The 21,734-nt window shown below is 35.6% G+C and overlaps 1 protein-coding gene across 8 annotated transcripts in view; it reads right to left on the reverse strand.

Annotated features, from left to right (window-relative positions):
• NBEA (neurobeachin) overlaps window positions 1–21,734 on the reverse strand; it is a 610,070-nt gene that overhangs the window by 68,398 nt on the left and 519,938 nt on the right. For all 8 annotated transcript variants that reach the window (XM_082435483.1, XM_082435487.1, XM_082435484.1 and 5 more), the window contains 2 exons: window positions 11,530–11,670; window positions 2,374–2,493 (listed from right to left, as the gene is read on the reverse strand). In XM_082435483.1, coding sequence (XP_082291609.1) covers window positions 2,374–2,493; window positions 11,530–11,670 — 261 coding nt within the window. The remainder of the gene's footprint in view (window positions 1–2,373; window positions 2,494–11,529; window positions 11,671–21,734) is intronic.

Raw genomic sequence — 21,734 nt, forward strand, 5'->3', positions numbered from 1 at the left:
TACACTGTTTATTATAAGAGTGATGGTCGGGGCAGGGGGCATGGGGAAGGTGGCATCCTCACATGATGCTGTGAAGGGAGTGAATGATCATCTTTGGGAATGAAGGTTTGGCAGTATCTTTCAAAATTAAAGATGTATATAGCCTTTGAGCCACCAGTCCCATTAATAGGAATTATCTTCACATATACACACAAAGTTCATCAAGATATCTGTGCAAGGATTTATGGCAGCCTGTGTTTAACAGTAACGATCAGAGAGAAAAACAAACTATCCATCAACAGAAGATTGAGTGTATAAATTATTGTATATGTAGGCAATGTGCAGGCTTCAAAAAGAAGGGGTCTACATGGAAAGGTACTCAAAGTATATTATCATAGAATATAAAAGGTTCAGGGTGGTGGTGGGAGAGAACTGAAAATGAAAGCAATCCACGCAATGTCAGGCTGAGGAAGTGAGCGTCTTATGAACTAATTAAGTTGGGGGGGTTGGAGGACGGTATCTGTTTGTATTAAGTACAGCTACCTGGGATAAAAAACTTAAAATGTCCTGAATTAGTGATAGCCACATTGGTCCTTGTCCTTGATGATGTGCCCCCAGGAGCCAAAGGAACACAAAGGGTTACAAAATATAAATGTTTCTGAAAAGTTTCAGAACAGGAAAACTGCTGGGAGAATTCTGGGAGAAACCTGAATTCGGCTTTACGGGCACTGGTCCTCAGAGACTGACATGTAACTAGGGGAGATATCTGGTGATCAGAAGCATCAATAAAGCTCTCAGGATAAAAGGTAAAGCCTAAAAACGCTACATAAGTTAGGATGACTGGCTCATGTGTGTGGACTCGTGAGGGTGAACCTTTGAATTAGGTTGAAAAACTGAGTTTCTGTTTTGTGATGATGTCAAGAGTGAACAGGCATTTTCACTTGAAAGAGTTTGATATAATATGTACACTGAATTGAGATATAGATAACCTTACATATGATAGGAAATCTTAAAATATAGATAAGAATATTTAATTCACATACAAAATATTTACTGAATGCCTTTTAAAGACACTGTGCTAATTCTAGAAGCCTATGGACTCCCCATTTTATGTTCAAAGTGTTATTAAATAAGAAAGGGACTCCCTTCTTGATTTCATTGGTTGTAAATCAGTTTAAATGGTGGTTTATGGATCTTTTAGAGTGGAATTTCTCAGTGAAATTGTAAGTCCGTTCGGAGAAATAAATGGGCCTTAAGAGTTTAATATAGCAAGAATGCATGTTACATTATCTTACTTCCAAACGTGAATACGTTGTATGTATAAATTATATGCAAACTTTGATGGCAACGAATAAGACACACAGATATGCTAGACATTATTTGGATTCATTCCCTTTGTTTTCTGCTTTGAAAAAAACTAAATAAAAGTTGTATTCATCCAATTTCTTACAGTTCAGTAACACTGTAATTGTCTTTTAAAAATATTTGCAATAGATAAGCATAAATATGTAAATGACTATTTTGACTTTAATTCACTGTCTTTTGTTGGATTAAGACACTAAATGGTATGATACTATATTTGTATATTCAACAGCATGAGTGTCAGTGATGGGAAAAGTTTGAAGAAAAGAGGATTAAAATAAGAAACACATATACCTATGTAATAACCTGATCATATAATCTTATTATCAGGAAGAAGTGAGAAAAATGAGAGAGCAAATATATTTTAATGTTTTGAATACAACCATTTTTTAAAAAACAAAAGCCCATATAAATGAAAAACAAATCTTTATATTTAACAATAGTTGAGTAGTACCAACTGTAAAATGACTCCGCTCTCTGGCTGTTCCTGGATATTGTGTGTGTGCTGGTTTAATCTAATGTGTATTGTTGCATAGTATCCCCAGGCACAGCCAAGTAAAAGCTAAGGCTGTACAGAAAAGCCTACATTTTAAATGGGTCTTGTCATTAATGCTTTATTAATTGCCCCAGGCTATGTAAACCCAAAGCTGGGCAAGCTATAACAATATGACACATTAAGGTCAAATCCAATTCCTGCTGTGTTTTATGGAATGGTCCAAATATTGAGTTAACAGCAGGAAAGGCAATTTCTTTCCAGCTCCTGATTGTTCGATCTAAATTAGATAGGAATTTTTTGAAATAACAAAAACACTGAATAATATAACTGAATAATATAAAAGAATCCTGAATCATTTTCTGTGGTGCTCGAAATTATTTCCTTTAGTTTCCTCTTAGGTTAGATATGCCACATAATTTTAAAATATGATGGAACAAAGCTGTGGAATAAAATATCTTATACACCCACTTAAAAATATAAACAAATCAAAACTTCAACATATTTTGAAATTAATATCAACAAATAAAAGGGCCTACCTTTACATCAGAAGTATCTCTCTGACTCGTTCTCCAAGACCTTGCAACGGACGAGAAGGTTCGATTAGGATGGTCAAATTTTCCGTCATTTGCATTGAGGAAGAAGGTTGTGAAAGGTTCCTAAAGGAAAAAAAAGTCAAGAATTTGACCCTTCTGAACACGACCGTCCTCTTCCTTTGTAAAATATTTTATTTTTGGAAACCCTTCTGAGGTGGAAATGGTGCAGGATCCTGGAAGGACGCCCACACCCAGGAGTCAGGAGGTGCTGGTCTGAGCCAGTCTGGACCACTGAGTCACCTGTCACTCTTCAACCTCGGCAGGTCATTTTGCTTCTTGGCCTTCAGTCTTCTGATTTATAAAAGGATAGAGTTCTAGTGCTCTGTGATTTTATGATGATTGATTTTGCATTATTGTCAATATATAACTCAGATCTTCTTTCTCATAACTAAGGCCACACATAGTAACACTCAAAAGAAAATCTCTCTGACACTGTTCACCGTAGTGTGAAATTAGGTAGGGAATACCCATCTTAGGCTACCTGTGAAAGTCTCCTAAAGTTACCATATTATGGTCTGATGATCTTTTAAAAATGCAAATCCTTGATTAAAATCCTTCCATAGCTCTTCAGAGCTCTCTGGGAAAAGTCTAAACTACTTGATTTGTCTTAAGAGAGCCTGAGTGATCTGGAACCTGCTTAACTCTTATCTCTCGCCATCCCCATCTTCACATCCTAAGGTCTTGCTACACTGGTCTCATTTCTCGTCCCTTGTATGTGCTGTTTCCTCTGCCTGGTATAAACTTATCCATCTACCTCACCATTCTAAGTTCTTCTTATCTTTTAAGTCTTTTAAGTCTCAGCCAAGACATCATTTTCTCCTGAAAGGCTTTCCTTGATTTGCCAGGTTCTCCAGTGTATTCAAATAGCAACAGATATTTTCTCAAAACACATCCCTGAAGCATTTGTCACATTGTTTTGTAACTGTTTTTTAACTTGTCTATCTTCCCCACCACATGAATAGGTTACATATCTATCATATTCACTGTTTTATCTCCAACACTTAGAAGAACTCCTGGTACACCCAAGTTGCTCAATGTATAATCTGTTGAAGGAAAGAATGAAATGAAGTTAATACGAATCAGACTAGATAAACTCTAGTCCTTCTATTCAATAGTATTCTGTGACTATTACCTTATCAAAACTTGGTATCTGTCATCAAGAACATGTTCCCATAGCAGGAAACCTAGGAATAACTTTATCACAAGGTCCTAATGTATTTAATTTTAATGCTTTTTCTATAGTTTTTATGATAGGAGAGAGGCATTATTTCTGATGTCATTAAACTTGCTTCCAAATTTAAAAGGATTAAATAACATGCATTCTTACTATAAGGATTTCTTAGGAAATGTCAAATATAACAAAGATGAGTATATATTTACTTTCCTATGGTTCAATCCTTTTCTCTTAAGTCTAGGATAAATGACAAGTCACTCCTAGGTTCAATAATGCTAAGAAATATTTCCTAAATATTTAGTTTTTTTTCTTTAATGTATAATTTCTGTTCATTCTTTTATATCCATAAAACATTACTTTGTTGCTTTAAACTCCTCTTTTTGCCACTAGTCATAAGGTCCAGTTGTCAGGCAACAGCTATAAATATTCATATTCCTCAGTATCTTCCTGAAATTTAGTGTGGCTAGATGACATCAATTTTATAAGTTTATAATGTATCACCAAGTCTCATGTTTAGTATTGAATAACAGAAAACTATGGTGAAAGAGATAAGATGAAGAATGATATAACACTATATAGGTAAGTAGGGTATTACTGATTTACCTGAAAATCAAATATGCATCCAGTAAGTCCATCTTGCTGTTTAAGATTTTAAGTGACTTGAGAGACAAATAGATGTCACCAAAATTAAGTTAGGAAAAAAAAATTTAACTCCCTATTAAACTGAAGGTAGTCAATGCCGTATATCTTATCACTAAATTAAAGTAGGGATATAAAAATTCTAGAAGTAGCAACAGTAAATCGAATGAAATATGACAGATCTAAGTTTGAGTCTTGGTGGAACCATTTACTTCTCTTAGGCACCTTACTTAACCCCACCCAAGTAAGTAGCGGTGTGAAGTAACTGTATCTCAGTTCTTTCATCTATGTTAGTTGGGAATGACAGTACCTTGTGGGTAATTAAGATTAAATAATAGTGAGAAAGCTTGAAGTATCTCAGCTGACACAGAGTGATGAAGATGACTACCAGCTTCATGCACTGTGTCAAGTACTCACTGCTGGGTTCCACCCTGACTGCCAGTTCCCTAGACACTGACCGGACTGTCAGTTCCTTAGGCCTAATTCATCCCTCTATCCTTAGAACCAAGCAAGTGCTTGGTTCATAGTTAGTGTTTAATTAATGTTTTTCAAACTCATCTAAACATACAAGGTACTGTTGGGAGAAGGGGGGTGGGTATGGCTGGATAAGAGTAAGATGTAGTTTTTCTTGTCAGTTCTTAACCACTAGTTTGACCATAAAGTTGCATCTTCAGAATCCACTTCTTCATTATTCTAGGATGCTGATGTTAGGCATTTATTTTTTCTTTGTAGGTAGTAGGCAGAGAATAATTTAGAGGGATCAGACTTGTCTTCATGATTTTTAACCTACTAAATACATGTGAGTGAAGACCCGTTTATATATGCAAAGTCTTACTTCTTATCATCAACCACTAAAAGCTGATCTCTACCCCAGCCTAAATTATAAAATCCTTCCTCAGTTTTCAACCTTTAACGAAGGCATGCCAAGAATAGCACAGATGGGCACAGTGAAAATAAATCTGAAATTGAAGAATTATTATCTCTGGTTGTGAAGTTTATGAGTCTGGTGGCACCTAAAAGCGGAGGATATTGAAGAATTCCACATTTCACTGTCCTACGTAGCCTTTATAAAGATCTGATTAACAACTGTTTGAGGGTCACATACTACTCTACTGACATTTATTCTCATTATTCCTGAAGGCCTCCAGTTGCTACAGTGGTAGAGTACTAACAGAAATGGATAACCTATTTGTTTATAAGTGGGTATTGATCTTCAAGCTCTGATTACTGTGGAGATTACCTTTTACCATGTGTTTCTCTATTACCTTCAAGGCACAGTACAAGGACTCAAGGACTTTCTTTTTCATTTGACTCATGCCTGACTAAGACAGAGGATCAAGAGCTGTATTAAGTTTAAGAAACTCCTGTATTTATTCACCTGACACATGTTGATCAAACCATGTTCTATATGTACATCACCATATTAGATATTTTATCATTCTACTAGAAAAGCTTTTGGCTTGGGAGATAAGATGGACAAATAAATAAATGTTAAATAGAATTTTCAGAAATTAAAATACTTGGGCTTTAAAAACTTCAGGTTTAAAAAAGAAAACAAGAAACTTCAGATTTGGTCTGGTAATACAATACAAATGGCTGATGGCAGACTTCCTTCTCCTGATTACATCTACCCCAACCTTCCAACCCTTTCTCAGGGCTAGAACATCAAACTAACCTGTCCTGCATGGGAAGTACCTGTCCTACTGAATTCTGTCATAACCTTTAGTCCCTGCAAGGACACTAACAACCTGTCCTGCCTTCCAATGATCGCAGACGATTCACCCTTCCTGGGCAATCGAATCCTGTGCCTCTGCCCCTCTTCTCTTTAGACAACTCCTTTATTATTCTGTCTTATATGACTTTTGCTCAGTCATCTCATAAGGATCTTTTCTTACATCCCTCTCCCCTTTTAGTTTTCTTCTTTTCCTTCTCTTCATTTCATTTGAAACAAACCCCATCCCTGGGTAATAGTCAGTGCTTGTGACATAACTCTATCAAAGAAAAGATGTATACTTTGAAGTTACATAAAGCATAATAAAGACCAAAGGGAAGGGAACTGAAGTTATTGAGCACCTTTCTGTGCTTGGAACTGTATTATCTCAGTTAACTAACGCAATTCTCACTACGGTCCTTCAAGTAGATGTAATCACATTCTAGGAAATGGAGGAACCATTATTTCTACTGTACTTTGGCTAACTTCACAAGTTTATTTTCTCCCATTGCTTTCAAAAGAAACCAGAAATATCTTTTAGAATCTTCAGAAACCTATGTGCCTACCATACACCAGTCCCTTGGTTAAGAATCCCTCATCTTCCTCTAAGTATATATGCACTGTCTGTAAGTATCAAGAGAAACACGATGACAATATTTTATTCAGTAGCATTATCTTTTGGTACTTGCATAAGTGTTTCTACTATTTTTTCACTACAAATATATACTGTTAAAGATATATTATGGTTTAAACAGTCTCTTGGGTAGGCTTTCAAAGCAACCCATAATTTATAAAGTAAATCCCAAATTCTAAACAACTGATTTATAAATTAACTTTTGTTGTACAACCTATTTAACTTCCTAAGAATTATAATTAAATGTTTGACAAGTGAGTTTTGAATAGGTAGGTTGAATATCTGAATTTGGAAGGTGAATTCCGAAGTAATTCAGAATTACTTCTGTGTATATGCTATATATTCAGGGTAAGATTTAAAGTAAAAACATTCCAAGTAAAATGTGTCCTATTATACTAGTTAATATCTGAACAAACTCCAAACTTCTATGATAGTTTATTCATCATTTGTCCAACAGCAGCTAGCAAAGAAACAGCTTTTTCAGAATCTTGTAGTTTAGACAAGTGACTTCACTGGTAGTGTGTCTAAAATAATATTTTTAATTTAAAGTAATGAGGTAGGGACTTCCCTGGTGGTGCAGTGGTTAAGAATCTGCCTGCCAATGCAGGGGACATGGGTTCGAGCCCTGGGAAGGGAAGATCCCACATGCTGCAGAGCAACTAAGCCTGTGCGCCACAACTACTGAGCCTGAGCTCCAGAGCCCGCGAGCCACAACTACTGAGCCCACGCACCGCAACTACTGAAGCCTGCGTGCCTAGAGCCCGTGCTCCGCAACAAGAGAAGCCACCGCAATGAGAAGCCCGCGCACCGCAACAAAGAGTAGCCCCCGCTCGCCGCAACTAGACAAAGCCCGCGTGCAGCAACGAAGACCCAACGCAGCCAAAAATAAATAAATAAATAAATAAAATATAAATAAATATATATATAAAAAATAAAAAATAAAGTAATGAGGTATGTAGTTAATTAGCATTTTAAAGCAATTATTATCATTGTCATACTAAACATATTGACTGAAACTAATAATGAGTTTAATGACTGGGTCTAAAAGGCTTGAAAGGTAAAGGGTAGATACTTATTTTAATCTGTATTTTATTTTTATGAGCAAATTCTTAGTGACACAAATTTTAATGCATTTTCTACTTCATAAACTCCTTGGGATGGGAGTGAGGAAATCACAATTCCCTGGGCCATTAGGTTTAAACACTTAGCAAACTATTAGACCATGATACTTCTATTTATAGCAGCACAACTTAAGATGTGTTGGCTAAATGAGTCCCCATAAAAGCAATCTTATAGATCTCTCCTGCCAATGCAGTAGCCACGGGCCACATGTGACTACTGAGTACTTAAAATATGGCTAGTTCCAGTTGAATGTGCTATAAATATAAAATACATTCTGGATTTCAAAGAATACCAAAACAATGTAAAATATCCCATTAAGAATTTTTATATTGGTTACATGTTGAAATTATAAAATTTTGGATATACTGGGCTAACAAATGTATTTATTAAATTAATCTCATCTGTTTCTTTTTACTCTTAAATAAGGCTACTAGAAAATTTAAATTACATACATAAGTGGCTTGCATTACGTTTCTACCATGCAGCACAGCTATAGACAATACTAAAAAGGCATGTGTAGCATAAATAGGGATAGCATGTCTGCCGTACCCTTGCAGAGATTCAAATTTGTATTCCATTTCACTGGAATAAGAAATCAATTTAGGGATGAATTATGATTTATTATTTGATAAAATGTTTAGTTTATCAGGGATAGAAGAGTGTTAAATCAGGCTGGTGATAATAAGTATTTTTATGAACTCACACTTAAATTCTTATAAATCTGACTTCAGACTAATTTGATTATACAAAAGCCACTGAATACCATTTTATATATTTCAAAATACTATTTTATATATATATATATAATATACTCATATAATTCTCAAAACAACCCACTTGATAATGCTTTTTTTAATCCCAAAAATGCCCAAGAAAAGTGTCTTACTCCTCCCATGGTGGAGGTTCACTATAGTAATGATTGTTTCTTGCTTTTTGTTTTCTTGTTTGCTTATTTGTGAGCCCATATAGAATATGAACATATTTTACGTCCATCATAAAGAATATCAACTGTTTGAGATCTTGACTGGTAAATTTTTGTGTTTCTGTATTTAGTTTTGACTTGTGGCTGAAACTGCAGGATAGAAGCTACAAAGTTCTCTCTATATACATGTGTCTGTAATTCAGAAAAGCCTTTACTTCTTGCATGAGTGTGAAGTATTTTCTTACACCTGAAGAGTATTAATAAATTATTACAACCCATAAACTAAAGGTGTTCTGATTGGTTTATAGTGGTAAACAGGCACTTGTATAAATCTAATATCTCCTCCAAATTAACAGAAAATAAAGAAATAGAACTTCTTATACTCAAAAAGTGTTAAGAGTTAAAAAATATTTAAGAAACTGCTAGCTCAGAAACATTTTTATAAAAGGATTCAAGTTCACATAGTTAAGGTGAATTTTTCAACAAATTAGACTAACAATTTTGGTCTAAAGAAAGTTTTATGTCTTTTCCTTTAGCTTATAATTACAGAGTGTATTTTTTTTTTTTTTTTAGAAATTTTATTGGTGGTATGTTTTCTAGTTCACAGTGAAATTATAGCATCCTTTGCTATTTAATAATGCAACCAATTTGCTTATTAAATTTGGCTTTTTTTTTTTATATATATATTTTTAAATTTTATAGCTACTTTATTTATTTATTTATTATTTATTTTTGTCTGTGTTGGGTCTTCGGTTCGTGCGAGGGCTTTCTCTAGTTGCGGCAAGCGGGGGCCACTCTTCATCGCGGTGCGCGGGCCTTTCACTATCGCGGCCCCTCCCCTTGCGGGGCACAGGCTCCAGACGCGCAGGCTCAGTAGTTGTGGCTCACGGGCCCAGCTGCTCCGTGGCATGTGGGATCTTCCCAGACCAGGGCTCGAACCCGTGTCCCCTGCATTAACAGGCAGATTCTCAACCACTGCGCCACCAGGGAAGCCCAGAGTGTATTTTTAAAATAAGATTTGAGTTTGTTTTCTTACAGAATAGTTAATCTAAACTTCTTTATTTCTTATGCTGGTTTAGGATTATGAAAAATATAAAATATGTGTTCAGTTAAACTGAATCCTAATTCTGACAAACTTTTTTTTTGATAACAGTAATTATTTGTAGTATATCATCTATCAGTGATTTACAAGTTACTTAAAACATATGCATACTATATATTTATAATAAGTTCAATTTCTCCCCATCATGGAGAGAATGCTTGAGGAAGACCTCCAAACCAAACTGTCATTCAGGCAGTGGGAAAAAATACCTTTGAAAATAGGAGATGCATTCCTGTGTATGCACATTTTCATGTGCTGCTTTATCAATGTGTTTCTGAGGCAAATCAGCCTCATGCAACAGAATGGTCTGAAGTATGTTTTGGTAAGAGGAGAAAACTTTATTGATTGCATTGACTTAGAGATTTGACTTAGCATTCTGTAATACTCCCCAGTCGCTTATAGTTTTAAAAAAAAGTCAGACCATCTGACTCCAGTAATTGGTCTTAACTAGACTAGATTGGAGAAGGCAAGACTAAAGGCAGAGAGATTTGCTAAGAGCTTTTGCAATCATCTAGATGAGAAATAACGGGAACCTGAACTAAGAAGTGCCAGACTTAATAGAGAAAAGGAGACAGACTGTAGTTGGTGGAACTTATCAGATGTGATGTCAGACTGGATGTAAGGGCTAATAAAATAGAGAAAATATCTAGATTGGGTAACTGGGTGCAAGATCATGCTGATTGTTTAGATAAGAAATCAGTAGGCACCCCTGCAGGTTTATGAGGGAGATGAGGAGTTCATTTTTGGAAATGGTGTTTATGGTATTGTGAGGTGTTCAGGTAGAAAAATCCAGTAGTATATAGAAATAAGTAAATATATTTATATATTAGAAATATAGGTCAGGAGCCCAAGAGAAATGTCTGCAATGAAGACAGAAGCTGGAAGTCATTAGCTGATAACTGAATGATGTAGTCCAGATAAAGTACGTAGAAATATCCTGGGGAATAGAAATATGGAGAAAAAGAGATCTGAGCGTGAGACTGGGCAGGACAGTTAGGATGACAAGAGGGAAACCAGGAGAGCATATTGTCAGAGGAGCCATGAGAGGAAGGAATTTCAGGTAGGAGGAAGTGAGCAATGGTGCCAAATGCTTCAGCTATATCATGAAGCTCTGCCACATAACCCGTGACCTCCACAGGGATAATTCAGTAAAGTGATGGGTGTGGAACCTAAATCAAGCAGGCTAAAGATTGAATGGCAGGTGATAAAGTGGAGAAAGCACAGTGCAGGACAAGACAGTGGAGGCTGTGCTTCTAGTACATTTGACTACACAGGGGTAGACGTGGAAAGTCACTGCAGAGTGGGTAGGGGCTGGAAGGAAGTATGTACGTATATATGTAGGTATGTATGAATGTATGTATTTTAAAAATTGCAGAGACTTGAATATATTTATGTCTTAGGAGAAAGAGAAAGTAGTCTTCAAAACATTTAGATAACTGTTTTTAAAATCTGCTATCCGAGAAGCAAGATTGGGAAGGCTGGGGAGAGTGCCAGCCTGTAACAATCAGTGAGAAGGGAAACAGTGGGTGTTAAGGATGCACTCAGGAGTTTGGTACCTTTTATAAATGGTTTACGTTTAAGAAACTCACAATAATCTATCTTTCTAACCCAATTTTGCAAATAAGGCCACTCATTAACAAAAAGGATTCAGGTTTTGCTAGAGTTTGGAATCTCTACTTCACTGGTCTCTAATCTTTGTTTAAAACAAATAAATATATTTGAGTTTTATTTAATTTCCTTATGTTAAGTACTTCGAGATATTAAAGGCAAACTGTAACTTAATGAAGGCACTCACAATTCGAACAAGCCAGGATAAGGTGGATGTTGCCGTTGAATAATGTGTGTTATAATGGTAGGGAGGACTTTGATCATCTTCCCATGTCTCGTAACGCTCTGCGTAAAACACAGCTCTCTTTGGGTTCAAAGCACCAATCGGCTATAAAAAGAGAAAAAGAAGCATTGTGTTTAATACAGTCATAATAGATATTCAATACTATAACTCTTTACCTGAAAGTATTTACTGTGAATTCATTTTAACCATAGAATATAAATAAATTATTTCGTATCTATTTCTACCAAATTTGATTTTGATATTGATATTTGATTTTGATAATCACCACACTTGCTAAAATTCACTCAAGAAGATGATTTATGTATGCAAGGTTTCTAGGTTTTATTAAAAGTTTCCATAAACTAGATTACCAGAGATGATCCAGTTTAAACTGTTAAGGCAAAGCCAGTATTTTGATGTTATTTTGCCTACTTAACCACAACCATAGTGAACATTTAGCTTGATCATAGGAAATCCAGTGAGGAGAAAGTGAAGCAGTTGACCATGTGACAACCATATTAGAGAAACCTTGTCTTAATAGGCTGTCACCCAGAGTGTGAAGGACAATAGTCACTTATATGGAAACGCTGTTGGAATGTTAGTCCCATTCTATTATTATACAGATGGGGCAAGTATCCTTTCTATTAAGTTCAACTGCAAATCTAAGGCTGATGGAAATAATCCAGACAATTTAGATTCCCTGGAAAGCATTTTGTTAAGGCCACTAACACTTGTCCTATCTATACCACCACACTATCAATTATGATGTTAATCCCTACAGTGGAGCACATGGTAAAATGCTCAAGATACTATACATATTTTTTTCAACAAAGCATGTGTTAGTTTGATCATTGTCTCAAACTTCCTAGCACAGCTAATCATTAAGATTTTCCAGCATATAGTCCTCACAATTTCAAATAGCAAACTGGCTTAGCTTAAGTTTTTGCCTGATTTTGGTTTAATGGAATATGGAATCCATTATTATAATACCTAATGGCTACATTATTTTGTTTTAGATTGCATACTATAAAAAATAAATGTTTCTTAGAAAACAAAAGATGAATACTAAGTAAAATATATAATTCCTCTATTTCAAAATTTAATATTACTAGTTAACTATGAAGTTCCCCCCAAGGCTTAATTTTAACAAGGAAGTAGTAGAAAATTAGGGTTTCGATGGTGGTGTGGGAAGACACCGAGTTAGTGTCTCCCCAGAGCTAGGGCGCCCGCTGGCCACTGGTGGGGGACCCTGATGCCCAAGGAGACAGGAGGAACCCCCAAGTGAACCAGTAGGACATGGGGGGACTGAAAGGGGAGGGGAAGTGGAGGCCAGACAGGATTGGCGCCCCTGAGGCTGGGGAGATCAGGAGAGGCAGGCGGGAGGGACCTTCTGGGAGGAGTGGCAGAGGAGCAGAGGGTGATTGCCTGGCCCACTTGGGCCGGGGAGCCTGCTGAGTTCCCAGGCTGGTACCCCCTCCCCAAAGCCCCCTTGAGGCTGCGTGGGTCCTGGGGGCATAGGACGAAGGTGAGAGAGATCAGGAGAGGCAGGCGGGAGGGACCCTCCGGGAAGAGCAGGAGAGGAGAGGAGGGCGTTAGCCCCACCCACTTGAGACCAGGAAGCCTGCTGGGCTCCCAGGTGAGGTGTCCCTGCCCTCTGAGACCAGGGGTAGGGGGCACGACTGGGCTCCTTCTGTTCCTTGAGCCTAAGCCCCACCCCCCACAGCCCCCAGGGCCTTTTCCAGCCCTGTGGGTCCTAAGCATAGGCCCTGCCCACCACCCAAACATCACCCTTGCTTAGGCCCTGCCCTCCACAGCCAAGGCCTTTTCCCCCTTTTTTTTTTCTTTTCCCCCCTCCTCTTTTTTACCATTCTGGTACTGATGTACCTTCCGGTTGTTGATTCATCTATATTTTTATTTTTATATTCTTTCTAACATATCTGTTAGTTTCCTATTCTAATTTTATTTTTTACTTTGTTATTGTTCTCTTTTTTTTTTTTTTTGTCACCCCATGCAGCTTGCGGGATCTTGGTTCATGAGCCGGGGGTCGGGCTGAAGCTCCTGTGGTGGGAGCTCTGAGTCCGAACCACTGGACTAACAGAGAACCTCAGACCCTAGGGAATATTCATCGGAGTGAGGTCTCAGGAGATCCTCAGCACCAAGACCCAGCTCTACCCAACAGCCTACAAACTCCAGTGTTGGAAGCCTCAGGCCAAACAACCAGTAAGACAGGAACACAATCCAACTCATAAAAAAAAAAGTAAAAAATAAAAAAATAAAAAATAAAAGGGAGAGAGAGACAGCAAAAAAATATGTCACAGATGAAGGAGCAAGGTAAAAACCTACAAGATGAAATAAATGAAGAGGAAATAGGCAATCTTCCTGAAAAAGAATTCAGAGTAATGATAGTAAAGATGATCCAGAATCTCAGAAACAGAATGGAGGCACAGATTGAGAAAATACAAGAAATGTTTAACAAAGATCTAGAAGAACTAAAGAACAGACAGAGATGAACAACACAGTAACTGAAAAGAAAAATATACTAAAAGGAATCAATAACAGAACAACTGAGGCAGAAGAACAAATAAGCGAGCTGGAAGACAAAATGGTGGAAATAACTGCTGAGGAGCAGAATAAAGAAAAAAGAATGAAAAGAATTGAAGGCAATCTCAGAGACCTCTGGGACAATGCTAAAAGCACCAACATTCGATTTACAGGGGTCCCAGAAGAAGAAGAAGAAAGGATCTGAGAAAACAGATGAAGAGAGTATAGTTGAAAACTTCCCTAACATGGGAAAGGAAACAGTCACCCAAGTCCAGGAAGCAGAGAAAGTCCCATACAGGATAAACCCTAGGAAAAACACACCAAGACACATATTAATCAAACTAATCAAACTAACAAAAATTGAATTCAGAGAAAAAATATTAAAAGCAGCAAGGAAAAACCAAAAAATAATATACAAAGGAATCCCCATAAGGTTATCAGCTGATTTTTCAGCAGAAATTCTACAGGCCAGAAGGTAATGGCAGGATATACTTGAGGTGATGAAACAGAAAAACCTACAACCAAGATTACTCTACCCAGCAAGGATCTCATTCAGATTCGACAGAGAAATCAAAAGCTTTTCAGACAAGCAAAAGCTAAGAGAATTCACCACCACCAAACCAGCTTTACAACAAATGCTAAAGAAACTTCTCTAGGCGGGAAACACAAGAAAAACCCCACAAAAACAAACAAGAAAATGGTAATAGGAACATACATATCAATAATAACCTTTAATGTAAATGGATTAAATGCCCCAACCAAAAGACACAGACTGGCTGAATGGATACAAAAACAAGACCTATATATATATTGCCTACAAGAGACCCACTTCAGTCCTACGGACACATAAGGACTGAAAGTGAAGGGATGGAAAAAGATATTCCATGCAAATGGAAATCAAAAGAAAGCTGGAGTAGTAATACTCATATCAGAAAAAACAGACTTTAAAATAAAGATTGTTACAAGAGATAAGGAGGGACACTACATAATGATCAAAGGATCAATCTAAGAAGAAGATATAACAACTATAAATGTTTATGCACCCAACATAGGAGCACCTCAATACATAAGGCAAATGCTAACAACTATGAAAGGAGAAATCAACACAGTAACACAATAATAGTAGGGGACTTTCACACCCCACTTACACCAATGGACAGATCATCCAAAAAGAAAATAAGTAAGGCAACACAAGCTTTAAATGACACAATAGACCAGATAGATTTAATTGATATTTATAGAACACTGCACCCAAAAGTGGCAGAAGACACTTTCTTCTCAAGTGTGCACGGAACATTCTTCAGGATAGATCACATCTTGGGTCACAAATCAAGCCTCAGAAAATTTTAGAAAACTGAAGTCGTATCAAGCATCTCTCCTGACCACAATGCTATGCGACTGGAAATCAATTACAGGAAAAAAACTGTAAAAAACACAAATACATGGAGGCTAAAAGTGCACTATTAATAACCAAGAGATCACTGAAGAAATCAAAGAAGAAATAAAAAAATATATAGAAAATGACATTGAAAACATGACGACCCAAAACCTATGGGATGCAGAAAAAGCAGTTCTAAGAGGGAAGTTTATAGCAATTCAATCTCACCTCAAGAAACAAGAAAAATCTCAAATAAACAATCTAACCCTACACTTAACCAGAGAAAGAAGAACAAAGAAAACCCCAAGTCTGTAGAAGGAAAGAAATCATAAAGATCAGAGCAGAAATAAATGAAATAGAAACAAAGAAAACAATAGCAAAGATCAATAAAACTAAAATCTGGTTCTTTGAGAAGATAAACAAAATTGATAAATCCTTAGCCAGACTCATCAAGAAAAAAAGGGGAGGATGCAAATCAATAAAATTAGAAATGAAAAAGGAGAAATCACAACTGACACTGCAGAAATACAAAGGATTATAGGAGACTACTACAGACAACTATATGCCAATGAAATGGACAACCATGAAGAAATGGACAAATTCTTCGAAAGGTACAATTTTCCAAGACTGAACCAGGAAGAATTAGAAAATATAAACAGACCTATCACAAGTAATGAAATTGAAACAGTAATAAAATATCTTCCAAGAAACAAAAGCCCAGGACCAGATGGCTTCACAGGCGAATTATATCAAACATTTAGAGAAGAGTTAACACCAATCCTTCTCAAACTCTTCCAAAAAATTGCAGAGGGAGAAGCACTCCCAAATTCATTCTACGAAGCCACCATCACCCTGATACCAAAACCACAAAAAGATTATCACAAAAAAAGAAAATTATAGACCAATATCACTGATGAACACAGATGCAAATATCCTGAACAAAATACTAGCTAACAGAATCCAACAACACACTAAAAGGATCATACACCATGATCAAGTGGGATTTATCCCAGGGATGCAAGGATTCTTCAATATATGCAAATCAATCAATGTGATACACCACATTAACAAATTAAGGAGTAAAAACCATATGATCATCTCAATAGATGCAGAAAAAGCTTCTGACAAAATTCAACACCCATTTATGATAAAAGCTCTCCAGAAAATGGGCATGGAGGGAACCTACCTCAACATAATAAAGGCCATATATGACAAACCCACAGCAAGCATCATATTCAATGGTGAAAAACTGAAAGCATTTTCACTAAGATCAGGAACAAGATAAGGATGTCCACTCTCGCCACTCTTATTCAACATAGTTTTGGAAGTCCTAGCCATGGCAATCAGAGAAGAAGAAGAAATAAAAGGAATACAAATTGGAAAAGAAGAAGTAAAACTGTCACTGTTTGCAGATGACATGATACTATACATAGAAAATCCTAAAGATGCCACCAGAAAACTAGTAGAACTAATCAATGAATTTGGTAAGGCTGCAGGATACAAGATTAATGCACAGAAATATCTGGCATTCCTATACAGCAACAATGAAAAATCAGAAAGAGAAATTAAGGAAACACTCCCATTTACCACTGCAACAAAAAGAATGAAACACCTAGGAATAAACCTGCCTAAGGAGGCAAAAGACTTGTACTCAGAAAACTATAAAACACTGATAAAAGAAATCAAAGATGACATAAACAGATGGAGAAGTATACCATGTTCTTGGATTGGAAGAATCAATATTGTGAAAATGACTATACTACCCAAAGCAATCTACAGATTCAATGCAATCCCTATCAAATCACCAATGGCATTCTTCACAGAACCAGAACAAAAATTTTTACAATTCGTATGCAAACACAAAAGACCCTGAAGAGCCGAAGCAATCTTGAGAAAGAAAAACAGAGTTGGAGGAATCAGGCTCCCCAACTTCAAACTATACCACAGAGCAACAGTAATCAAGAAAGTATGATACTGGCACAAAAACAGAACTATAGATCAATGGTACAGGATAGAAAGTCCAGAGATAAACCCATGCACATATGGGCACCTAATTTACGACAAAGGAGGCAAAAACATACAATACAACCTCTTCAAAAAGTGGTGCTGGGAAAACTGGACAGCTACATGTAAAAGAATAAAATTAGAACACTCCCTAACACCATACACAAAAATAAACTCAAAATGGATTAAAGACTTAAATATAAGACCAGACGCTATAAACTCTTAGAGGAAAACATAGGAAAAACACTCCTTGACATAAACCACAGCAAGATCTTTTTTGACCCACCTCCTAGAGTAACGGAAATAAAAACAAAAGTAAACAAATGGGACTTAATTAAACTCAAAAGCTTTTGCACAGCAAAGGAAACCATAAACAAGACAAAAAGACAACCCTCAGAATGGGAGAAAATATTTGCAAGTGAAACAACAGACAAAGGATTAATCTCCAAAATATACAAGAAGCTCATGCAGCTCAATATCAAAAAAACAAACCATCCAGTTAAAAAATGGGCAGAAGACCTAAACAGACATTTCACCAAGGAAGACATACAGATGGCCAAGAGGCACATGAAAAGATGCTCAACATCACTAATTACCAGAGAAATTCAAATCAAAACTTCAATGAGGTATCACCTCACAGTGGTAAGAATGGCCATTATCAAAAAATCTAGAAACAATAAATGCTGGAAAGGGTGTAGTGAAAAGGGAGCCCTCCTGCACTGTTGGTGGGAATGTAAATTGATACAACCAGTATGGAAAACAGTATGGAGGTGCCTTAAAAAACTAAAAATAGAACTAACATATGATCCAGCTATCCCACTACTGAGCATCTACCCTGAGAAAACCATAATTCAAAAAGAGACATGTACCACAATGTTCACTGCAGCACTATTTACAATAGCCAGGACATGGAACCAACCTAAATGTCCATCGACAGATGAATGGATAAAGAAGATGTGGCTCATATATACAATAGAATATTATTCAGCCATAAAAAGAAACAAAATTGAGTTATTTGTAGTGAGGTGGATGGACCTAGAGTCCGTCACACAGAGTGAAGTAAGTCAGGAAAAGAAAAACAAATACCGTATGCTAATGCATATATATGGAATCTAAAAAAAAAAAAAAAATGGTACTGATGAACCTAGTGGCAGGCCAGGAAAAAAGATGTAGACACAGAGAATGGACTTGAGGACACGGGGTGGGAGGTGGAAGCTGGGGCGAAGTGAGAGTAGCATCGACTTATATACACTACTGAATGTAAAATAGATAACTAGTGGGAAGCAGCAGCATAGCACAGGGAGATCAGCTCGGTGCTTTGCAATGACGTAGAGGGGTGGGATAGGGAGGATTGGAGGGAGGCTCAAGAGGGAGGGGATATGGAGACATATGTATGCATGTGGCTGATTCACTTTGTTGTACAACAGAAACTAACACAGTATTTTGAAGCAATTATATTCCAATAAAGATCTATTAATTTAAAAAAAAAAGAAAATTAGTGTTTCAATGGGAGACAAATAATGTTACACAAGAGAGAAAAATTCATCTATAAATTGCTTGTAAGCTTTTTCTTTTGGTCCCAGGGGACTAATTCAAACAATACAATGATGTCAGCTATTAAAAGTCTCTTAGAATTTCCATAATAAACTCTTATTTGCAAGATTCTTATCCTGAATATTAAAATTATTTATAAATTATGTTCTTTTTCCTTAAACTTAATTATAACTTAAAGACTAAATAATTTAATTATTTAATTTTTTAAAACTCTGGTTTAAACGTATTTTTTAAATATTTCAAGGCTTAAACTTTATTCTGTGCTATATATCACTGGCTATCTCTCAAATGTGTTTTACTTGGATAGAAAAAGGCAATGTAATTTTATTAAATGTCACATAAAATATCAATAATATTTCAAACAAATATAATTACTTTTTTGATAAAAGGATAATTACTACAATGAAATATGTGAGTTGTTACTGAATTGATACAGTAAGTTTTTCATTTAAAATGGCCTATATATTTTATACTTTTCTAGATGTGAAGATACGTGTTTTTCTAATTCAGTATTATAAGTATATATTTTTCAAAGCATTTAAAATGCTGAGTACTTTATTCTATCTTGAATATGCTCATAGATCTTTCACATGCATAAAATGTCTGCACAATCCCTCAGGACTGACCTTACCTGATATTGTTTGTTCTGCAACACCCCACAAAAACAAAACCCCACAAAGGGCCTCATGGCCCTTCCTCTAATCTTTTCCAGGCTTCTCCTCAACTACTGGAAAAGGGATAACATAAATATTTACACTTTTTATTTTACTCAAGTTTCATCAAAGTCATTTTATTGGAGTGTTTTACAGAATAATACTTTGTAGGAAACAGCTGTCCTGCGTTAAAGCCTATAGACGCCTCCATGAGTAACTTCCTAAAATACATGTCTTAATTTTGAATTTTCATCTGACACATTTAGACATAAATTTTATAAAACAAATGTAAATAGTTTGGTTTGTACTTATTATTTTTCTATTATTTTGCTTCAATCAAGAGGCAATAAATCATTCAAAGGAAAAATACTTCAAAATATCTTTTTGGGAAAAGAGAGTTTCATCACAGATGACATATTTTCTTATGGGATCCAAATAGATATAATTATCTATCTATCTATCTATCTATCTATCTATCTATCTATCTATCTATCTATCTATCTATCTATCATCCATCCATCCTACCTACCAAACTATCTATCTACCTACCCATCAATCAATTATTCACCTATCTATACCTACCTACTTAACCTATGTATAAATTGATAAGGTTGTAAGTTTGTTATCCTTTTAAAAATTGAGCAAATAATGCAAGGTCAATACCACTTGGATTTAGTAAATAAGTAAGGTAGAATTCTGGTAAAAAACTAAAATTACACAATGAAATTTATACATTTATTTTGCAATCTTTTTCAATTTTTATTATAACCACCATAGCAGTAATTGGTTTCATTTTCTCTTAAACAGTAGGCATTTAGACATAGCCACCTCTATGCTTTTTAGGGATTCCCATATGAAATTTATAACTGAAAGTTTAGAGTTTGCTATTAGATTTGTTGTTCTTTTGTCCTTGTGAGTTTGTGTGTTACAAGCCGACAATCTAACAGATAAGCAGAAAATGATGCAGAGAACAATGGAAAATTAAAAAATAATTCTACCTCTATAACACATTATTATAATTCAATTTCTAAAACCGCTATAAAGCCTATATAGCTTGCAAAAAGTACTATTTTCAATATAAAATTGATGGAAAATTACATGTGTAACATTACCATGTCTATATGAAATACTACTGAATTTACTGAAGAAACAATGTTGAGGGTTTTCTCTACTCTGTCTTTCAATTTACCTGTTTTGAATGCCAACGAGAGACATTTGTCTCAGCTTTAAGTACCACAAAAAGCTTTGTTTTCCTGATAAACTGTGATTTTATTATATGCAACAAAAATCCTGACAGATGCTTATGGAGATTTACATTATTAAAGGCTCTGAGAAATATTATTGTAAACAGCATTGCTTAATTTTGTTCACTCCAGTGTTTGTCTGTCTGTCTATCTATCTATTTTTATTAGAACCTCATTCTTCCTTTTGCTTTCTTGTTAACATGCCATAGAACTAGTGTCCATTAAAAGGTACTTTGAAAACTTCTGGTTAGAATCATTATAGTATATATTTTTGAGTGCCAACTTTTTCTTTGGTTTCATTTTCCTATTTTCTTTCCCTTTCTGTTCTCTTAGCCTTTATCTATCAATGTTTTTCTATTTCATGAAACCTTACAAGTTTTATCAGTTCTTTCATATGGAACAGATATATATATTAAATAAAATAGGTAAAAATGAGCAACAAAAATTATTTAAATAAAAAATACTTATTGGGTAAATGGTACTATATGAGACACTAAAAGGACTCTAGAGAATATAAAATCTGAGCATAGAGTTGATTTCAGTAAATAAATAAAACATAAATGTGGATTCACCTGAGGTATGGTCAATGCCATTAAAATAGATTAGAAATTATAAGAATAAAAAGGGTTTTCAAGGGAAAATCAGAGGTCCAAATAAATCAATATTAATAAAACTGAATTCTAGTATATCAAAATAACTTGAAAATGCTTATGATATTCATGGCATTAGGACTCTATTTACACATTAAAAAATGTTCAAGAGGTCACTATTGTTGCTACAACTGCTAATAATACT

The sequence above is a fragment of the Balaenoptera physalus genome, assembly GCF_965194825.1.
Source record: "Balaenoptera physalus genome assembly, chromosome: 18".
NCBI lineage: Eukaryota > Metazoa > Chordata > Mammalia > Artiodactyla > Balaenopteridae > Balaenoptera > Balaenoptera physalus.